General features: G+C 39.8%; 1 protein-coding gene across 5 annotated transcripts in view; it reads right to left on the bottom strand.

Moving 5' to 3' along the window:
* Window positions 1-3,832: 3,832 nt before the first annotated feature.
* Window positions 3,833-17,925, bottom strand: part of cuedc1b (CUE domain containing 1b) — a 52,231-nt gene continuing 38,138 nt past the window's right edge. For 3 of the 5 annotated variants that reach the window (XM_027286298.1, XM_027286297.1, XM_027286295.1), the window contains exons 8-9: window positions 4,938-5,007; window positions 3,833-4,386 (exon numbers count right to left, since the gene is read on the bottom strand). In XM_027286298.1, the coding sequence (XP_027142099.1) occupies window position 4,386; window positions 4,938-5,007 (71 nt within the window). In that variant the 3' untranslated portion in view covers window positions 3,833-4,385. Of the gene's footprint in view, window positions 4,387-4,937; window positions 5,008-6,175; window positions 6,306-17,925 lie in introns of those variants that run through there. The other 2 variants (XM_027286296.1, XR_003463506.1) reach the window with 2 other exon arrangements.

The raw sequence follows: 17,925 nt of genomic DNA, 5'->3' as shown, positions 1-17,925 counted from the left end.
CGAGGGGATATGGGCCGTTGAAAAGGCGATTTACTTTTAGGTGGAAAAAGGAAAAAAAAGAAGAAGCGGCAGAAAAAGAAAAAAAAATAAACATTCGAAATTCAATAGGGCCTCGCACCGCATGCTCGGGCCCTAATTAAAGCTGTAAGCAGCGATGGTTGGGCCCTCGTACGTGTGCGAACGTCGAAATGTGCGCATGTCGAAATGTGCATAACATAACCTTGATAACCGCAATAAGTTTCAGACAGCTCTGAGAAGGTGCTTCCTGCTGATTTTTTCTTTGAATGATTTTAGGCCGAATCACTGAAAATGGGGATTTTCATTATTATTATTTCATTATTTCACTATTAAATATCTGCTCCAAGAGACTTTTTTGTAGGTCTTGCCATGTTCTACAAGTCGGCAGAGTTTCATAACTCTGTGTCCAAAACTGTGGCAGGGCTGTTCCAAAGAAAAATTCCAGGGGGCGCTATAGAGCGCTTTTGCCCGGCCCCCTCATTAATTATGCAGCCGAATTGTGTATAATATTGGTCTTAACAAACACAAGAAGTTTCAGACAGCCCTAAGAAAGTATATGGAAGCACAACACGTGTGTGTATTAGAATCACAAGCAATCAGCAGGGGATTCGTGGCGATTTTTGAATTTTTTTATGGATCGCCACGCCCACACCATTTCCTCAAAATTCATCATTTTGATAACTTTTACTCAGGGAGTCTATGTGAACACACCTACCAAGTTTGAAGTCAATGAGGTAAAATCCCTAGGAGGAGTTCGTTCAAACATGACCCCTTGTCAACCAGCCCGAAACACCAAAAATGGCGATTTTCATTCTTAAATATATTAATACTTCCTGTTCATTGTAGCCTATTGGTCCAAGAGACTTTTTTGTAGGTCTTGGCCTGTTCTACAATTCGGTTGAGTTTCATAATTCTGTGTCTAAAACTGTGGCGGGGCTGTTCCAAAGAAAAATTCAAGGGGGCGCTATAGAGCACTTTTGCCCCGCCCTCTAATTTATTATGCAGCCGAATTTCGCAGAATACTGGTCTTAACAACCACAGGAAGTTTCAGACAGCTCTGACAAAGTATATGATAGCCCAACACTTTTGCCTGAAAATCAGCCAAAAAGTAAATGGAGTCTCATTTTTATGGCGATTTTCATTCTTAAATATCTCGCTTCCTGTTCATTGTAGCCCATTAGTTCAAGAGACTTTTTTTTTTTAGGTCTTGGCATGTTCTTTATAACAGGAGATGATTGTTGATTTTGCAGTCAATTGGTGTCTGTTCAAAATAAATGAAAAAAAGCTAGTCTTTTACATGTGATTTAAAAAAATAAAAAAATTCTGTTTACCGAACCCGTACCGAACCGTGACCCCCATACCGAGGTACGTACCGAACCGTGACTTATGTGTACCGTTACACCCCTATGCATTAGTTACTTCTAGGCTAGACTATTGTAACTCTTTGTTATCAGGCTGCTCTAATAAGTCTTTTAGGATTTTGCAGCTAATTCAGAATGCTGCTGCACATGTTCTGACAGAAACCAACATCAGAGATCACATCTCTCCCATTTTGGTTCTTTGCACTGGCTACCTGTTAAATCTAGAATAGAATGTATTCTCCTTAAATGCAAAGCTCTTCATGATCAGGCACCATCATTGCTAAAAGAGCTCATAGTACCTTACCTTACTACCCCTCTAGAACACTGCTCTCTCAGGATGCTGGATTCCTTGTGGTTCCTATAGTTTCCAAAAGTAGATTGGGAGCCAGAGCAACATTTCATCTAATGTTGTCTAATGCCTAGTTGCCATCAGCAACTACAACAGCAACTAAATTCAATACACTGAACCATAGTATTTCAATGAATGGGAAAGAGCAAATTTGACAAAAAAATCCAGAAAGATTATTGAAGTGATAAAAAACACTTTATTCACACAGAGAAAGAAAGTTGTTTTCAGAAACTGAAAGTTAATTCATCTAATTAGTCTAAATCATAAAATCAGGCAGTTTTCCTGAAACCCTTGCATTGTTCTTTTAACACCTTTTGTTTACACAGGCTACATCAGACTTTTACTAAATCTTTACTCCATGCTAGTTTCACATTTACATATACAAATAAAAAGCAGTAGAAAGAGATGGATGAACACCTCACAAGTATTTGTTTTTATTCATTCCACCTCAGTCTTCACTTTCAATGGCATCCTATCAGAGTGAGTCTTCATGAGGTAATCAACCAATCATGTTTCAGATGTTTAATCCTTGCCAACAGGTACATCCATCATACATGTGGAAACAACAATTAATTCTTCCATGTCTGAACATGATGCTATTGTTTACAGTTTTAGCACTACCATTTAGAAATGTACTCTTCATTCAGCATGATTTGCTGAAAGACTACAGGGACAATGTGAGCTATGGCAACGTAGTCTGAGTGATATTTCTTATTTCCACAGCAATTACTATTATAGATTTAATGCAAGAGTTCTGGAAACCTGGCAGCATATTAGCAACATTTTCAGATAAGCAGTGGAAGTAGCTCTATGGACATGCTTATTTCAAGTCTGTCTAGAGCAGTGGATTCAAAGAGGACAGTTCAGAGGAAAACAATGATATTAAAATGAAAATCAAGTCTGAATAATGAATAACAAGACTGATAATTGATAATGCAAGGGCTTATGAGTAGGAGGAGGTACATCTTCTGAAGTGAACTGAATTTGATACATTTATTTTTAGACAGCATCTCCTTAATGTTTCTTTCTTTCAGTCAGCCTGTGTATAATACAACATTTTCAAACTATTATTGTGGATTTTATGGCCATAGGTACTTATGTTCCTTTGCTACTCTAAGATAAACAATGTCCTGGGGAGGGACACAACCAGCAGTCACTCATGCAGCGACAAAAGCCATTTTGATATGAAATATTAGGATAAACATAGGTGTTGGCAATGATACTAATTATGGTTAAGTTTACATTTAATGCAGGCCAGTCCTTCTAGTGAGGCAACATGCACCACAACAGCACCCTGACTGTGTTTGACCTGAATGGAACGGAACGTAAATTATTGTCAAAATGGCTATTGTGAGTCCAACAATGTGAAGAGACTATATAAAAAAAATTGCAATTATGGCATATTTGATTAATGGTAAATGGTAAATGGACTGTACTTATATAGTGCCTTTCTAGTCTTCCGACCACTCAAAGCGCTCAGTGATGATGAAGCAATAATGATGATTGAAACATTCCCATTTCTGTGTCAGCAGACTTTTCCCACAATAATTCAGATAATAGATTTAATTACACCATTTTCACCCTAACAAACAAACCAAACTGTTAAATTGCTCCAAATACTGCAAGAATTTATATATTTATATGCGCAATGAGTGCACACAAGGAGACAGGCAGGTAGGGAATCATTTCATTCAGGCCAAATAAAATAATTGGATGTGCTTATTACAGTTCTGCAACCTAGCATTTATTCATCATTTATTGATTGCTGAACTGATCACTGAAAGATAATTTCAACAAATCATTATAATCGGAAAAAAATTAAATACTTTACCAACCATAGCTTTGAAAATGTCCAGTGTTTCAGATTTTTGTAGGTTCTCCAACACAGAGGGGGGTGACATGAGGGGTATTTAGCTAATTGCAATCTGCCACCAAAACCCTACATACTGGCCCTTTAAATCAACTGCTTCAAACATGCCTTTAAAGAACACAGTCCTTTAAATGTGATCAACTGGTCATTATGACAATGGAGAAGAGTTGACATTTGGACTTAAAAGTTTGACTTTAAAGTTGTGGCTGGCTAGTAAATAACCGCAAGTTTGACTTTAAAGTTGTGGCTGGCTAGTAAATAACCGCAAGGATCAAAAACAGCAAAATATTAAAATCTGATTAAGAAAACAAGGTAAAAAAAGGCTCTACATGGTTAAGTGTATATAAAGGGGCATGTGCACACATTGGATTTGAAATGCCCAGCCTGAGAGACCCCAACAGAAATATACAGTCTGCTACTGCACAGGACTGGAGAAGTAACAAAGTTTCATATAGCAAGATCATCACTGTGCAAGTGTTCCTCTGGATTAAAGGAAGCTGTAGTGACACAAGGAAATACTGGTAAGGACTAATGCATTTTCCATTACATTAAAATTATATATCAACAAAGTGTTACCAATATAGACAGTTAGCCCAGTGCCAAGAAGAGTCCAGTTTCTCTCCCCAGGGAGGAGGGGTGTGGTACGAGGGCTAGGGGTGGGAGATCCCAACTCATCCTGGTTTGGATTAGAGTGGGTTAGCAGGTGGGGACCAGAAAAGCTGCATGGCCACCACCTGGGTCATGCTACAGTTAACTGGTAACCCCAATATGGTGCAGCATGGGAGGATCTGAAATGCAGAAGAGTCTGGAGAATTAGTGTTTTCATCCCAAAAGAAAACAAATTCATGAAGATATTGTCTGTGACTTACTTAGCAGCTTTTACAAGTTAAAGTGTTGTCTGATATTACTACAGAAAGCACAGTGATCAAGTGTTTGACTAAAAAAGGATATTTTTATTTTTTATTTATTTTTAGCTTAGAGGAAGAAAGCAAAAAAAAGTACAAGATAGTCACTATATACATTGAATTTAAACACAGCCACACTTAGATACAAAGCATGTTTGTTTGTTCAATTGCAAATATTAAAATAAAAATTTCATAGTGCACGTTACATTCACTCCTGGGCTTTGTTCCCTAAATTGTCTTATAACTTTGCCATTATATCACTCATCAATAGTTTATCACCATTTACCAGTGAGCACAGCATTGGGCATTTGTCATCATGTTACAGGCAGATTTTGAAATACACTAATTACAAGATCGACTTCTTCTTCTTCTCCTTCCTGGCTTTTATAAAAGGATTATTTGAAGACCATCTTTGTAATGACTGGATATCTTACCATAATATTGGCTCATTGCGTTGCTCTTTCTCTTCCTGAGTGTTTGCTCTCCTAGGCTGACCATCTTCTTCTGGGCACATACACAAAAACATATGAAGGAGAGGTTTTATGTGCAGCACAAATATTTATTTAGATTTATTGAAGATATTTACAACAGTTGATCATAGTAAATGTCATGTCTATTGTCATGTGACAATAGAAGAGCAGGGCAGGTGGCTAAAGTATAAATGGAATTAAAATAAAGATAAAAACAAACAAACAAAAAAAGAAACATACAGCTCTGTCCATGTAAAATATACACACAATTCTGTGAAATAAAATGTGCATTGTGCATTATGTATTCTCCCTTGGAGTATGAGCACAAGTTATCTATTATATGTCATCTATATCATCATATATTATCTACCCTTCAGAGAACTGTCACAGAATAAGTCTCCTCTCCCTACATATATGGGAGACATTATAGAGTGTAATGGCAGTGGACATGAATGAGGTCATTTTTTTTACAGTGGAGTTAAAGGAGCCTCTGACTGAATACTATGATGAATATATTTGTTGAGTGTGCCTGCAAGGTGCACTGTATACTATTCCCCACATTTAGAGTGGATGCCCAAAGGGCAAGTTTTTTGGCACCTAACTACTCCCACAAATCCTGTCCTACAAACATACAAATTATGTCACGAGCTGCCACTCATTCAGGACATTAGTGCTATTACTTTACAAATCTCACCATAAGACTGCTTTGGAAATCCTCAGATTTCTCACACTCATACTTTGTACTACAGACTTCATTCAAATACTACTTGTACACACGATCTTAAACTATTAACCTTGTACTCAACTTTACAAAATCTTTTACCATTTCTAAACAAACACTAGTTGAGCAAATCTGCGTTTACAATGGGTGTGTACTGTCTTCTACAGTGGATAACGTCAGAGCTAGAGTGAAGACGCAAAGAGACACTGTAAAAAAAAACAAAAAAAAAAACAGACAAGCCTATCATGGCCGCGCATGGCCACTTATTTTCACCGTTTTTAGTATAACACAATAATTTTTTCAGCTAATCTCACACTTTGTTGGAATATTGTACAAATTGATACAATATTTCAAAATATCCTACAATTCTATCTTTTCATACAGATTTTCCACAAATGCATCAGGCTTTTCAGCAGAGGGCATCCATCTGTGTTGGGACATAGACTATGACACTTTCACATCCAGAGTTGCAGCCATTCACCCGCCGTGGAGTGCGGTCCATATCAATAGCCTCTTCGACCCATTGGATTTTGTTGCACCGGTGACCATTAGGGGGCGAGCATTGCTCAGAGAACTTTCTGCTGACATTCATGAATGGGACACTGAGCTTCCTGCAGACAAGTTAAAAAGTGGGAAACATGGAGAGAATCATTAAAGGATTTGAGTAACCTCCATATTCCCCGCTCTTACATTCAACGGTCTCTCTCCACTGCCACATACAGAGAGTTGTGTGTCTTTTCCGATGCTTCCAACTGGACTATAGGGGCAGTAGCTTACCTGAGAGTTTTCATGACAGACGAGCAGTGTACAGTCGGCTTTGTCGGCTTGAAAAGGCAAAGTTAGCTCCTCAAACAGAGCCCACCATCCCTCGCCTCGAACTATGTGGAGCTGTGCTGGCAACTGAGATGGCTGAACTTATTCTCAGCGAGCTTGACCACAAGCCAGATGCAGTGAGATTCTACTGTGACAGCAAAGTTGTCCTCAGCTACATACATAATGACTCTAAGCGATTCTTTGTACACCATGTCCCAAAAGTTCATGCACCCCAATGGGCAACATTTTTGTCTGTTTGTCTCCAAAATGGGTTGTACCTGGACAGCCAGATTTTGTGAGGTTGTTTAATTAGTTCATCTGTTTGTGACAGGCCTATAAATTTCTTGGCTAACCATGAAGCATGTTACTAAGAGAACCTTTTTGGTAGTGTTGCCACGATGGCCAAACACAAAATCTGGAAAAGCTGCACTTTCAAAGTCTCATGTCCGTGCTAAAGCCAATGCCTTGTGCAGGGGATGGAAAACTTGCAGGGAGGTAGCTCAGGACCTTGGCAGAAGCATACGATGGGTGAGGAAGTGGTGGCAGAGATACCAATATACACAATTATATTTATCGATCAAGCCTGATGCAACCAATCAGTTAACTAAACTCCAAGCATGCCTTAAGGATATAAAAAGTTGGATGACCTACAATTTTTTGATGTTAAATTCAGACAAAACTGAAGTTCTTGTAATTGGACCCAAACACCTCAGAAACTCTCTTTCTAGAGACTTAGTTACTTTAGATGGGATCACCCTGGCCTCCAGCTCCACTGTAAAGAATCTTGGAGTTGTTTTTGATCAGGATTTGTCCTTTAACGTCCACATAAAACAAATTTCGAGGACTGCATTCTTCCACTTACGTAACATCGCTAAAATCAGACGCATTGTCTCTCAGGCGGATGCAGAAAAACTAGTCCACGCATTTGTTACTTCAAGGCTGGACTATTGTAACTCTTTGTTATCAGGCTGCTCTAATAAGTCTCTTAGGACTTTGCAGTTAATTCAGAATGCTGCTGCACGTGTTCTGACAGGAACCAAGATCAGAGATCACATCTCTCCCATTTTGGCTTCCTTGCATTGGCTACCTATTAAATCTAGAATAGAATTTAAAATTCTTCTCCTTACTTACAAAGCTCTTCATGGTCAGGCACCATCTTATCTAAAAGAGCTCATAATACCTTATTACCCCTCTAGAACACTGCGCTCTCAGGACGCTGGGTTCCTTGTGGTTCCTATAGTTTCCAAAAGTAGATTGGGAGCCAGAGCTTTCAGCTATCAGGCTCCTCTTCTGTGGAACAAACTACCATTCTGGGTTCGGGAGGCAGACACGGTCAACACTTTTAAGAATAGACTTAAGACTTTCCTTTTTGATAAAGCCTATAGTTAGGGCTGGCTCAGGTCATCCCTTAGTTATGCTGCCAGGGTTATGCCTAGCCAGGCACGGTATTGGTTGAAGATGCAGTCACATCTCCCTTACCGGAAACCCTCTCTTTCTTTCTTTCTTTCTTTCTTTCTTTCTCTCTCTCTCTTTTTCTCTCTCTCCCCCCTCCCTCTCTCCCTCTCTCTCTTTCCCTCTGTGGACATGTCTCATTAATGCATGTTACTAAGCAAACTTCCCCGGAGTTTCTGTGCTCTGTCGTCCAGCAGGTTCTCGTGGACCGTGGTTGCTGCTGTGATCCTGCATGACGTCCACTACGCATATTATTACTGTCATTATTTCTACCATATCTGCTACTGTGGTCATTTTATCATTCATTGTCATTCATTGTCATTTTGTCAGTCATTGTAATTGTACAATATGTTTGTGTTGATTTGTCCTGTACACGTGACATCCATTGCACGTCTGTCCGTCCTGGGAGAGGGATCCCTCCTCTGTGGCTCTTCCTGAGGTTTCTTCCACATTTTTACCCTGTTAAAAGGGTTTTTGTGGGCAAGTTTTTCCTCACTGGAACCGAGGGTCTAAGGACAGAGGGTGTTACTCCCTGTACAGACTGTAAAGCCCTCTGAGGCAAATGTACTTTGTGACTTTGGGCTATACAAATAAAATTGATTTGATTTGATACCAGAGTTGTGACTCCCTTGAAGACATGCCCCGTGCAGGTCACCCTTCAGTTCTGAGTTCGAGGGACCTCATCCACAAGGCCAAGGGAAAGAGACACCAATCCTGCCACAGACTCAGTCGAAAACTGAAGAATCTTGGGGAAGCAGTCTAAGAGTACCATCCATCTTTTTCTGACTGAGAAACTGGGTCTGAGAGCATACAGAAGACAGCGGATTCCTCGCCTTACCAAACTGCAAAAGGAGAAGCGGCTTGCTTTTGCAAAGAAGTATGCTAAAATGACCCCAAGAGACTGGGAAAACTGGGTTTTCTCTGATCTCTCTGAGCTGTCTTCAGCCAGTGGTACTTCCCATACTCACCAGAAAGAAGAAATTGGGCCCCGTCACAGCTAGGAAGATGTTCAACAGGCGTGCGGAAATGGTCTTCGTGCAAGATGGTGCCCCCTCTCATACTGCTTGTACAACTCAGCAGTGTGTTCTGAGCAACTTCCTGGCTTTCTGCACAAAGAGGAATGTCCACGCAACTCCCTGGACAACCCAATTGAAAACTGCTGGGGTATCCTGAACAGTCGGGTCTTCCACAGCCCACCCCCTACCACCATGAAGCAGCTCAATGCGAGGGCTGTGTGGGAGTGGGGCAACATCCAGCCTTCCGTTCTAAAGAACTTAGTGCATTCTATGCCCGACAGGCTGAGGGCAGTAATTAAGATGTGGGGGGGATACACTGGCCTTTGATAAAATGCATTCTGTTGAATATTCTGAGTTGACTTTTTCTGTGGTGCATGAACAGCTCACAGGTCACCAACAGCATGTGGTCTACTGGATCAGAGCCACGTATGGTTGAAGTGCATGAGTCCTTTAAGCTTGTGGATCCTGAAACATCTGAAACACATTATCTGTGTTACTGCCACGGTTCTCTCCGCTCTGCTGACCTAAACAGATTTTCGTATATTTTTCACATCAGTGATTATCTACTGTACATATCTCTAAACTATCCTTAGACTTGTTCTGTTTGTGCACGAACAGGTCTCTTAACTTTAGTGACAATAATCTGATAGTTTTACCAGTTTCTGTTAGTCACACTAACTAGCCTAGCTGTAGCAATGGCTTCTCTCTCCTCTCCTGCTCTCTCCTGTTCTGTGTGCCACATGTATAGCTACTCCTCGTCCTCCTTTAGCGATAACGATACTTGTAATAAATGTAGTTTATTTGTAGCTTTGGAGGCGAGGCTCAGTGATTTAGAGGCACGGTACCGCACCACTGAACAGTCAGTAGCTGCTATAATTAGCAAGTCCCCTGTAGCCGGTGCGGTACCACTGAAGGTAGCTTCAGCTAGCCGTTCCCCCTGCTGCTCGGGAACTGGGTGACTGTCCGAAGGAGGCATAGCCCCAAACTGAAGCCCACGGTACACCACAAACCGCTCCACATTTCAAACAGATATTCCCCACTCAGCGACAGACCCGCTGAGAGGTCAACTCTGGTCATTGGCAGCTCCACTTTACGAAACGTGAAGTTAGCAACACCGGGGGCCATAGTTAAATGCATCCCGGGGCGAGAGCGGGTGACATCGAGTCTAATTTAAAACTGCTGGCTAAAGATAAATGTAGATACAGTAAGATTGTTATCCACGTTGGTGTAATGACACCCGGTTACGCCAATCGTCACAAAAATGTATATGTCATTGGTGTACATATGCCAAAATGATGTCGGACTCCGTAGTTTTCTCTGGACCTCTGCCCAGTGTGACCAGTGATGACATGTAAAGGCTGCATGTCATCATTCCACCGCTGGCTGTGGAGGTGGTGTCCAGCAAACAATGTGGGCTTCATAGATAACTGGACACCTTTCTGGGGAAAACCTGGTCTAATTAGGAGAGACGGCATCCATCCCACTTTGGATGGAACAGCTCTCATATCTAGAAACATGGCCAAGTTTATTAGTCGACCAAAACCGTGATAGCACAAAATTGAGACCAGGAAGCAGAGCTGCAGTCTTACACACTTCTATGTGCCTCCATTAGAGCAGTTGCCCACCCAGTCCTTTAGTATAGAGACTGTGTCTGTCCCCTGTCCACCTACATTATTTAAAGATAAAACAAACAGGAGTTCATCATAAAAACTTAATAAAAATTAAATCAACATCTCCAACAGTCCAAAATAAGAGAATTAAATGTGGACTACTGAATATCAGGTCCTTGTCCTCTAAAGCTGTTTTAGTCAACGAATTAATATCTGATTATGATGTTGATTTATTTTGTCTCACTGAAACCTGGCTGCAGGAAGATTAATATGTTAGCTTAAATAAATCCACTCCTCCCAGTCATTGTAATATTGTTGTAATACTCATATTCCTCGAAGTACTGGTCGAGGTAAATGGTAAATGGACTGTACTTATATAGCGCCTTTCTAGTCTCCCGACCACTTAAAGCGCTTCACACTACATATCTCATTCACCCCATTCACACACATTCCGATAGCATTGCTGCTCATCAGTTTTAGGAGCTAACCATTCATTCACATTTGGGCTTCAGTATCTTGCCCAAGGACACTTCGACATGCAAACTGGAGGGGATTGAAACAGGGATCGAACTGCTGTTTTTCTGATTAGTGGACGACTTGCTCTGCCTCCGAGCCACAGCCTGGAGTGGAGTTGGAGCCATATTTGACTCAAGTCTATTAATAAATCCTAAACCTAAACTAAATTATAATTCATTTGAAAGTCTTGTTCTTAGCCTCATTCACCCAACCTGGAAAACATTACAGCCAATTGTATTTGTTACAGTGTATCGAGCTCCAGGTCCTTACTGTGAATTTTTATCTGAATTTGCAGAATTTGCATCAGGCTTGATCCTTAAAACAGATAAAGTAATTATTGTAGGTGATTTTAATAGTCATGTGGACAACCACAGTGATAGTCTTAGTATTGCGTTTATCTCTTTATTAGATTCAATCGGCTTCTGTCAGAGTGTAACTAAACCGACTCATTGTCTGAACCACACTCTTGATCTTGTTCTCTCAATATGGCATTGAAATTGATCATCTAATATTTTTTTCCACAGAATCCTCTTCTGTCTGATCATTTCTTAATAACCTTTGAGTTCATATTACCTGGAGCCTTTTTGCAGAAACTCCTACAGCAGATGTTTATCTGATAGTGCTGTAGCCAAATTTAAGGAAGTGATTCCTTCAGTATTGAATTCAGTGCCACGTCTCAATGTAACAGAGGACTTGTCTGCTTCCTTTGGCCCCTCACAAATATTTTTGGGCTAGGCTAGATCTGGGTGATTCATCCCCGATTATTTTGGTGGTCAGTATCACTTTATGAATAAAACATGTCTGAGAAACAAAAAAACAAAAAACAAAACAACAGATGGTTCATCTGTATCAAAGAATTAAAAAAGGCAATATCTCAAGAGTTACCTTGATTTTGGTTTTACTGAAGGACAGAACAGTTTTCGGCCAGAATGCGCATTTGTGGTGAGAAGCTAGCTAATGATAGCATGAAGCCAAGCAAACTGAAACGACACCAGGAGACCAAACACCACCAGACTATTGGTGAAAGAATATTTTGAGAGGAAGAAGCAATTGACACTATCAAGAAGATCCACGGATATTAGAAAAGCTTTTGAAAGAGCAGGTAGTGATTTACAAAGAGCCAAGGAGGCGTCATTTGACTGTTCGCTGTTAATTGCCAAGGCTAAAAAGCCGCACAATATTGGAGAGCAGCTAGTCAAACCCGCCTGCCTGAAAATTGTGAAGAGGCTGTGTTGATGATAAAGTCATCAACACTTTATCATGTTGATAATAAAGTGAAAACTGTCCCACTTTCAGACAACACTGTGAAAAACAGATTTGATAAAATGGCTGCGGATTGCCAAAACCAGCTGCATGAGAAGCTGAGGAATGTTAACTTTGCCATTCAGCTGGACAAAATGACAACAGTGTCAGACGAGTCCGTCGTCATTGTAAATTTACTGATTGTAAAGCTCTCCTAGGCAAATGTACTTTGTGACTTTGGGCTATAGAAATAAAATCTGATTTGATTTGATTGTTTATGTGCAGTCTATTGGTTGTGAGGACTTAAAACAAGATATTCTTATGTCTACAAATTTAGCAACAACAACAGCTGGCCAGGATATATTTATGGCTGTGGATCTCTCATCCAACAATCTGCCCTATGAAAACCTGGTCGCATGTTGCACAGGGCCGCAGCAATGATGGGCAAAAACAAGGGGTTTAACAGCCGCCTTAAGGAAAAAGCCCTAGGGTGCGTGATTTTCCACTGCATGCTACATCAGCAAGCACTGGCAAGTAAAAAACTTTCAGAAGACCTTAGTAACACCCTGTCAACTGTTGTTAAAGTTGTAAGCTTTATTAAAGCTCACCCATCAAACAAGAGACTTTGCCCAGCTGTGCAAGGATGAAGCACATCAAACACTGCTGCTACACATGGATGTGCAGTGGTTGTCGCATGGACAAGTGCTTGTACGTTTTATGGAACTGCAAGAAAAAAATAAAGGAATTCTTGCAAGATCACAATCGACCACTGTGTCAACAGCTGACTGATGCATTTTGGGTCAAAACGGCATACCTGGCAGACATGTTCACACTCTACAGTGAGATGAACAAGTGGTTGCAGGGGCCTGAATCCAATGTCATCGAGTGCAAAGATGCCCTGGACGCTTTTGTGCGCGAACTGGATTACAGACTTGAAAAAATGTTGAACGGGGAATTACAGCATTTTCCAGTTACGCACCGAGTTCACCCTGAACCTGCTCTGTGAGGAGATTAAGAGCGGTTCGCTGACATCGGTGAGTACTTATCAAAAGGAAACGTGGGTGCTGGACCCCTACATTTCCACCCTCAAGGATGTGGAATACCTCGGCTGTGAAGATGAGCTTTGTAACCTTCAAGCTGATTTTGTGTCATAAAAATATTTCCAGGAGAACAGATACAAAAAGTTTTGGATTGTCAAAGGACAACTGTTGCTCCCAGAGTGGCCAAACACGCAGTAACCAGAGTTATTCTCCCATTCAGCACTACATACTTGTCTGAGACAGCATTCAGTGCCCTTATGACAATAAAAACAAAAGCCTAAAACCTCACAGAGCAAATGTGTGTTTACGTTTAGATGTTTTTGTTTATAGTACCCATCTTAACTATGACCATGGAATATTGCTGTAATCTGTAATCCAACAGGTTACAATAAATGTGTTATTCTGCAAAAAAACAAAACAAAAACAAAAGCAAACAGACTTGATGTCCTCCAGGACTTTAGACTGGCTGTCACAACCATCACACCTGACATTGCATACCCGGTACAAGGTATGCAAGCCCAAGGTGGCCATTAGTTTATGGATGAATAAACTGGCACAGAATAAAAAACATGACGAATAACTTTATTTATTGTTATTGATTTTTATTGTTATTCATGTTAGTTGTTATTGTAATTATTACACATAAAAAGTGTATAGCTGTGTCCGAACCTGTGTTGACATGATGTGCGTGTGAATATCAATATTCTACGATGGCCCTGAAGTGCAAAACACAACAGCAAATTCAAAAACACAATAGCAAATCAAAAAACACAATAGCTAATCAGAATACACAATAACAAATCAAAAAACACAATAGCAAATCAAATAACACTAACAAATTCAAAAACACAATAGCAAATCAAATAACACAACAGCAAATTCAAAATGGAAAAGGTAGGTACCCTTGGGTGACAGGAATCGTCGCTGATTGGACTGGTGGGTCCATCCTTTGAACCGGAAGGACATGGTTTACATGTTTTCAAAATATAAACACTGTTAGTGACAACGTATGCGCTGCTATTAAAGATTATTTTGATGCAGGGCATGGATATGACGTTATACTACGGAAGCGCATTGCATTGACTGGATAAAAAAAAAAAAATTGACACTTTATCTCATAATTACAAGATCAGGATCTCGTAATTACGAGATAAGGAAAGGTGCCTCATTGGCCACTGCACTTCGATAAAGTTAGAAAGATATTGATAAGATTTCATATTTTCTGGGAATTTATATTAGGAATATTAAACAATAACTTCAATATGATATAGTACTGTGGTAACACTATCTACACTTTAAAATCTAGTGCCCGACTACATCGGTTTGTACGGTAAAGCGTGAGAGCAGCTTCATCATGCCTTCAAGTGCACCTCGGAAACTTAGAAATCAAATAATAATCTCTTTTCTAAAATACATGCAGATTTAGAAAAGTCGTTAAATAAACAAATCAAATTGTTTTCTGACAACTCCACCTGATTCTTGTTCTACGTGTTTGCAGCTACTTCTGGGGTGATTTTTAAGTTATTTTACAATATGCGTGTTTTTTTTTTTGTCTGTTTTTTTATGCCTTTTTAATGATAGTACAGCTGAAGATAGACAGGAAGCAGGTGGCAGAGAGAGGGGGAGTGACACGCAGTAAATGGCCGTCCGATGCAGGATTCAAACCGGGGCCAGCTGCAGCGAGGACTATAGCCTCTTACACAAGGGGCGGCCGCTTAACCCACTACCCTACCGACCGCCCTGTGTGTTTTGTCTTTTAACAACGTTTCACTTAATAGTTATTGATCCCGGAAGTACCAATATCTTTCTAACTTTACTGAAGTGCAGTGGCCAATGAGGCACCTTTCCTTATCTCATAATTACAAGATCCTGATCTCGTAATTACAAGATAAAGTGTCTAGGACTGGGTAACAATCAAAATTTTTCGATACCGATACCTTCACTTCAGTACCGGTTCCTAAACGATACCTTTTTCAATACCTATTTTATAATATCAATTCTAATAAAATGAAAATTGCATTACACATTCCTTTTCACATATTGGAGTTTATTTTTTCAAATTATTTCCAGTGCAAAAAGAACATGAACACAAACACACACTCACTCACACACACACATACACACCTGAGTACTCTAACGTATAAACATTATAAAACTCGGTATGATGTTTTGATACTCAAATGTTCACTTTACATTGAAAGTCTCCTTTGGGAAACTTGGCCTCTACCACTCCTTTCCCATAGCGAACACAGGATAACCTGTTGTGTATGTGCATTACAGCTGAAGGGACATCAATATTGGCGATATTGAATAATAAGATTAGATCTTCATAAATAGCTGTATATAATATTTGGTTACACTTCAGAAATGTAATGCGCTGAATTTCTAATAGACCGCCATTCATTTGTTTCGGGGTCGTTTCACCTAAAAATGCCTGGATGTGTCAAAAGAATGTAAAGTACCCGGATGGTCGAACTCATCGATAATGACATGATTAACCTCTGGGTATCGAAACGTGGAACCGAAAGACGAGGCATGTTTTGATACGCATAAGAACCGACACATTTCAGTCGGTGCCATGAAAGAACCAATTTTCGGTGCCCAGCCCTAAAAGTGTTTTTTTTTTTGTTTTTTTTTTTATCCAGTGAATGCAATGCGCTTCCATAGTATCACATCATATCCATGTCCTGCATCAAAATATTCTTTAATAGCAGCGCGTACTTTGTCACTAACAGCGCTCATATTTTGAAAACATGTAAACCATGTCCTTCCGGTTCAAAGGACAGACCACCAGTCCAATCAGCAACGATTCATGTCGCCCGAGCGTACCTACCTTCTCTGTTTTGAATTTGCTGTTGTGTTATTTGATTTGTTGTTGTGTTATTTGATTTGCTATTGTGTTTTTTGATTTGCGTTTTTTGATTTGCTATTGTGTTTTTAAATTTGCTATTGTGTTTGTTGAAGCCATAACACTGATCTGTGTTTTACTTAAATCTTAAATGACTATGATGATGATGTTGCAATGATGATGTCAGAGGGTGTTACTCTATATGTAGATGTCACCTGAGCACAGGTAAGGGGGTGTGTTTTGAGAGCGGAAGGGCAAACAATTTTCAACTGCATTTTGAGAGACAAAGCGTTTTTTTTCTGTTTAAGACGAGTTTGATTTATATTTCCGTTACTGATAATCAATAAATGGAACCTATTTTGTGACACTACGAAAGAGTGCGCGTTGATTTACTGACCGCTCCTACAGTGTTTTTTGATTTGCTATTGTGTTTTATGATTTGCTATTGTGTTTTTGAATTTGCTGTTGTGTTTTGCACTTCAGGGCCACCGTAATATTCCCCTGTTTAAGTTAATTGTCTGAAGGAGATCTGTGACAGAGCTGCATATATAGGCCTAGGTGCTGATACATCTCCGAAAGTTATCTTTATTCCTTATGTGAGAAGGGAGGTGTGTGTGTGTGTGTGTGTGTGTGTGTGTGTGTGTGTCCACTCAGTTCAGTTGATAAGATAAAAACTGTTAAGGTTTAATGTTTAGCTCTCATGGAAAGTGAAAGAGACAGTTAAATGTCCTTGCAGTTATTTCTGTTCATGTTATACACCTGGCGACAAACAGAAGGAAAGAAAACTGTACAGACACTGATATATCTTAACAATGAATTATTATCTTTCTGTTGTAATATGGTAGGCCTATTGTGGTCAAAAATTAAACTGCGTATGTGTGTCACACCTGATGACACAAAAAGGAAGACATTTGTGACCAGTGATGACATGTTTAGCCGCATGTCGTCATTTCACCGCTGGCTGTCGAGGTGGTGCCCAGCNTATTGCAAGTAGAAGTATGTAAAAAATTGCTACTCAAGTACTGAAAGTAAAAGTACAAGTACAAGTACAAGTACTGTTGTTTATATTATTTGAAATATTTATTAAGGCACAACTTCTAATGTTACAGTGTTACAATGTTCATGGTCATATTTCATATCTAGAAATATGGCCAAGTTTATTAGCTGACCAAAACTATGTCGACAACCCAGAGTTGAGACCAGGAAGCAGAGCTGTAGTCTTACACGCTTCTCTGCGCCTCCATTAGAGCAGTTGCCCACCCAGTCCTTTAGTATAGAGACTGTGTCTGTCCCCCGTCCACCTACATTATTTAAAGATAAAACAAACAGAAGAGGAGTTCATCATAAAAACTTAATACAAATTAAATCAACATCTCCAACAGTCCAAAATAAGAGAATTAAATGTGGACTATTGAATATCAGGTCTTTGTCATCTAAAGCTGTCTTAGTCAATGAATTAATATCTGACTATGATATTGATTTGTTTTGCCTCACTGAAACCTGGCTGCAGGAGGATGAATATGTTAGCTTAAATCAATCCACTCCTCCGAGTCATTATAATACTCACGTTCCTCGAAGTACTGGTCGAGGTGGTGGAGTTGGAGCCATATTTGACTCAAGTCTATTAATAAACCCCAAACCTAAACTAAATTATAATTCATTTGAAAGTCTTGTCCTTAGCCTCACTCACCCAA

The sequence above is a fragment of the Larimichthys crocea genome, chromosome XIII, assembly GCF_000972845.2.
Source record: "Larimichthys crocea isolate SSNF chromosome XIII, L_crocea_2.0, whole genome shotgun sequence".
Taxonomy (NCBI): Eukaryota; Metazoa; Chordata; class Actinopteri; family Sciaenidae; genus Larimichthys; species Larimichthys crocea.
Note: the sequence above shows the minus strand (reverse complement) of the source record. Positions and strands in the feature narration are given on the sequence as shown.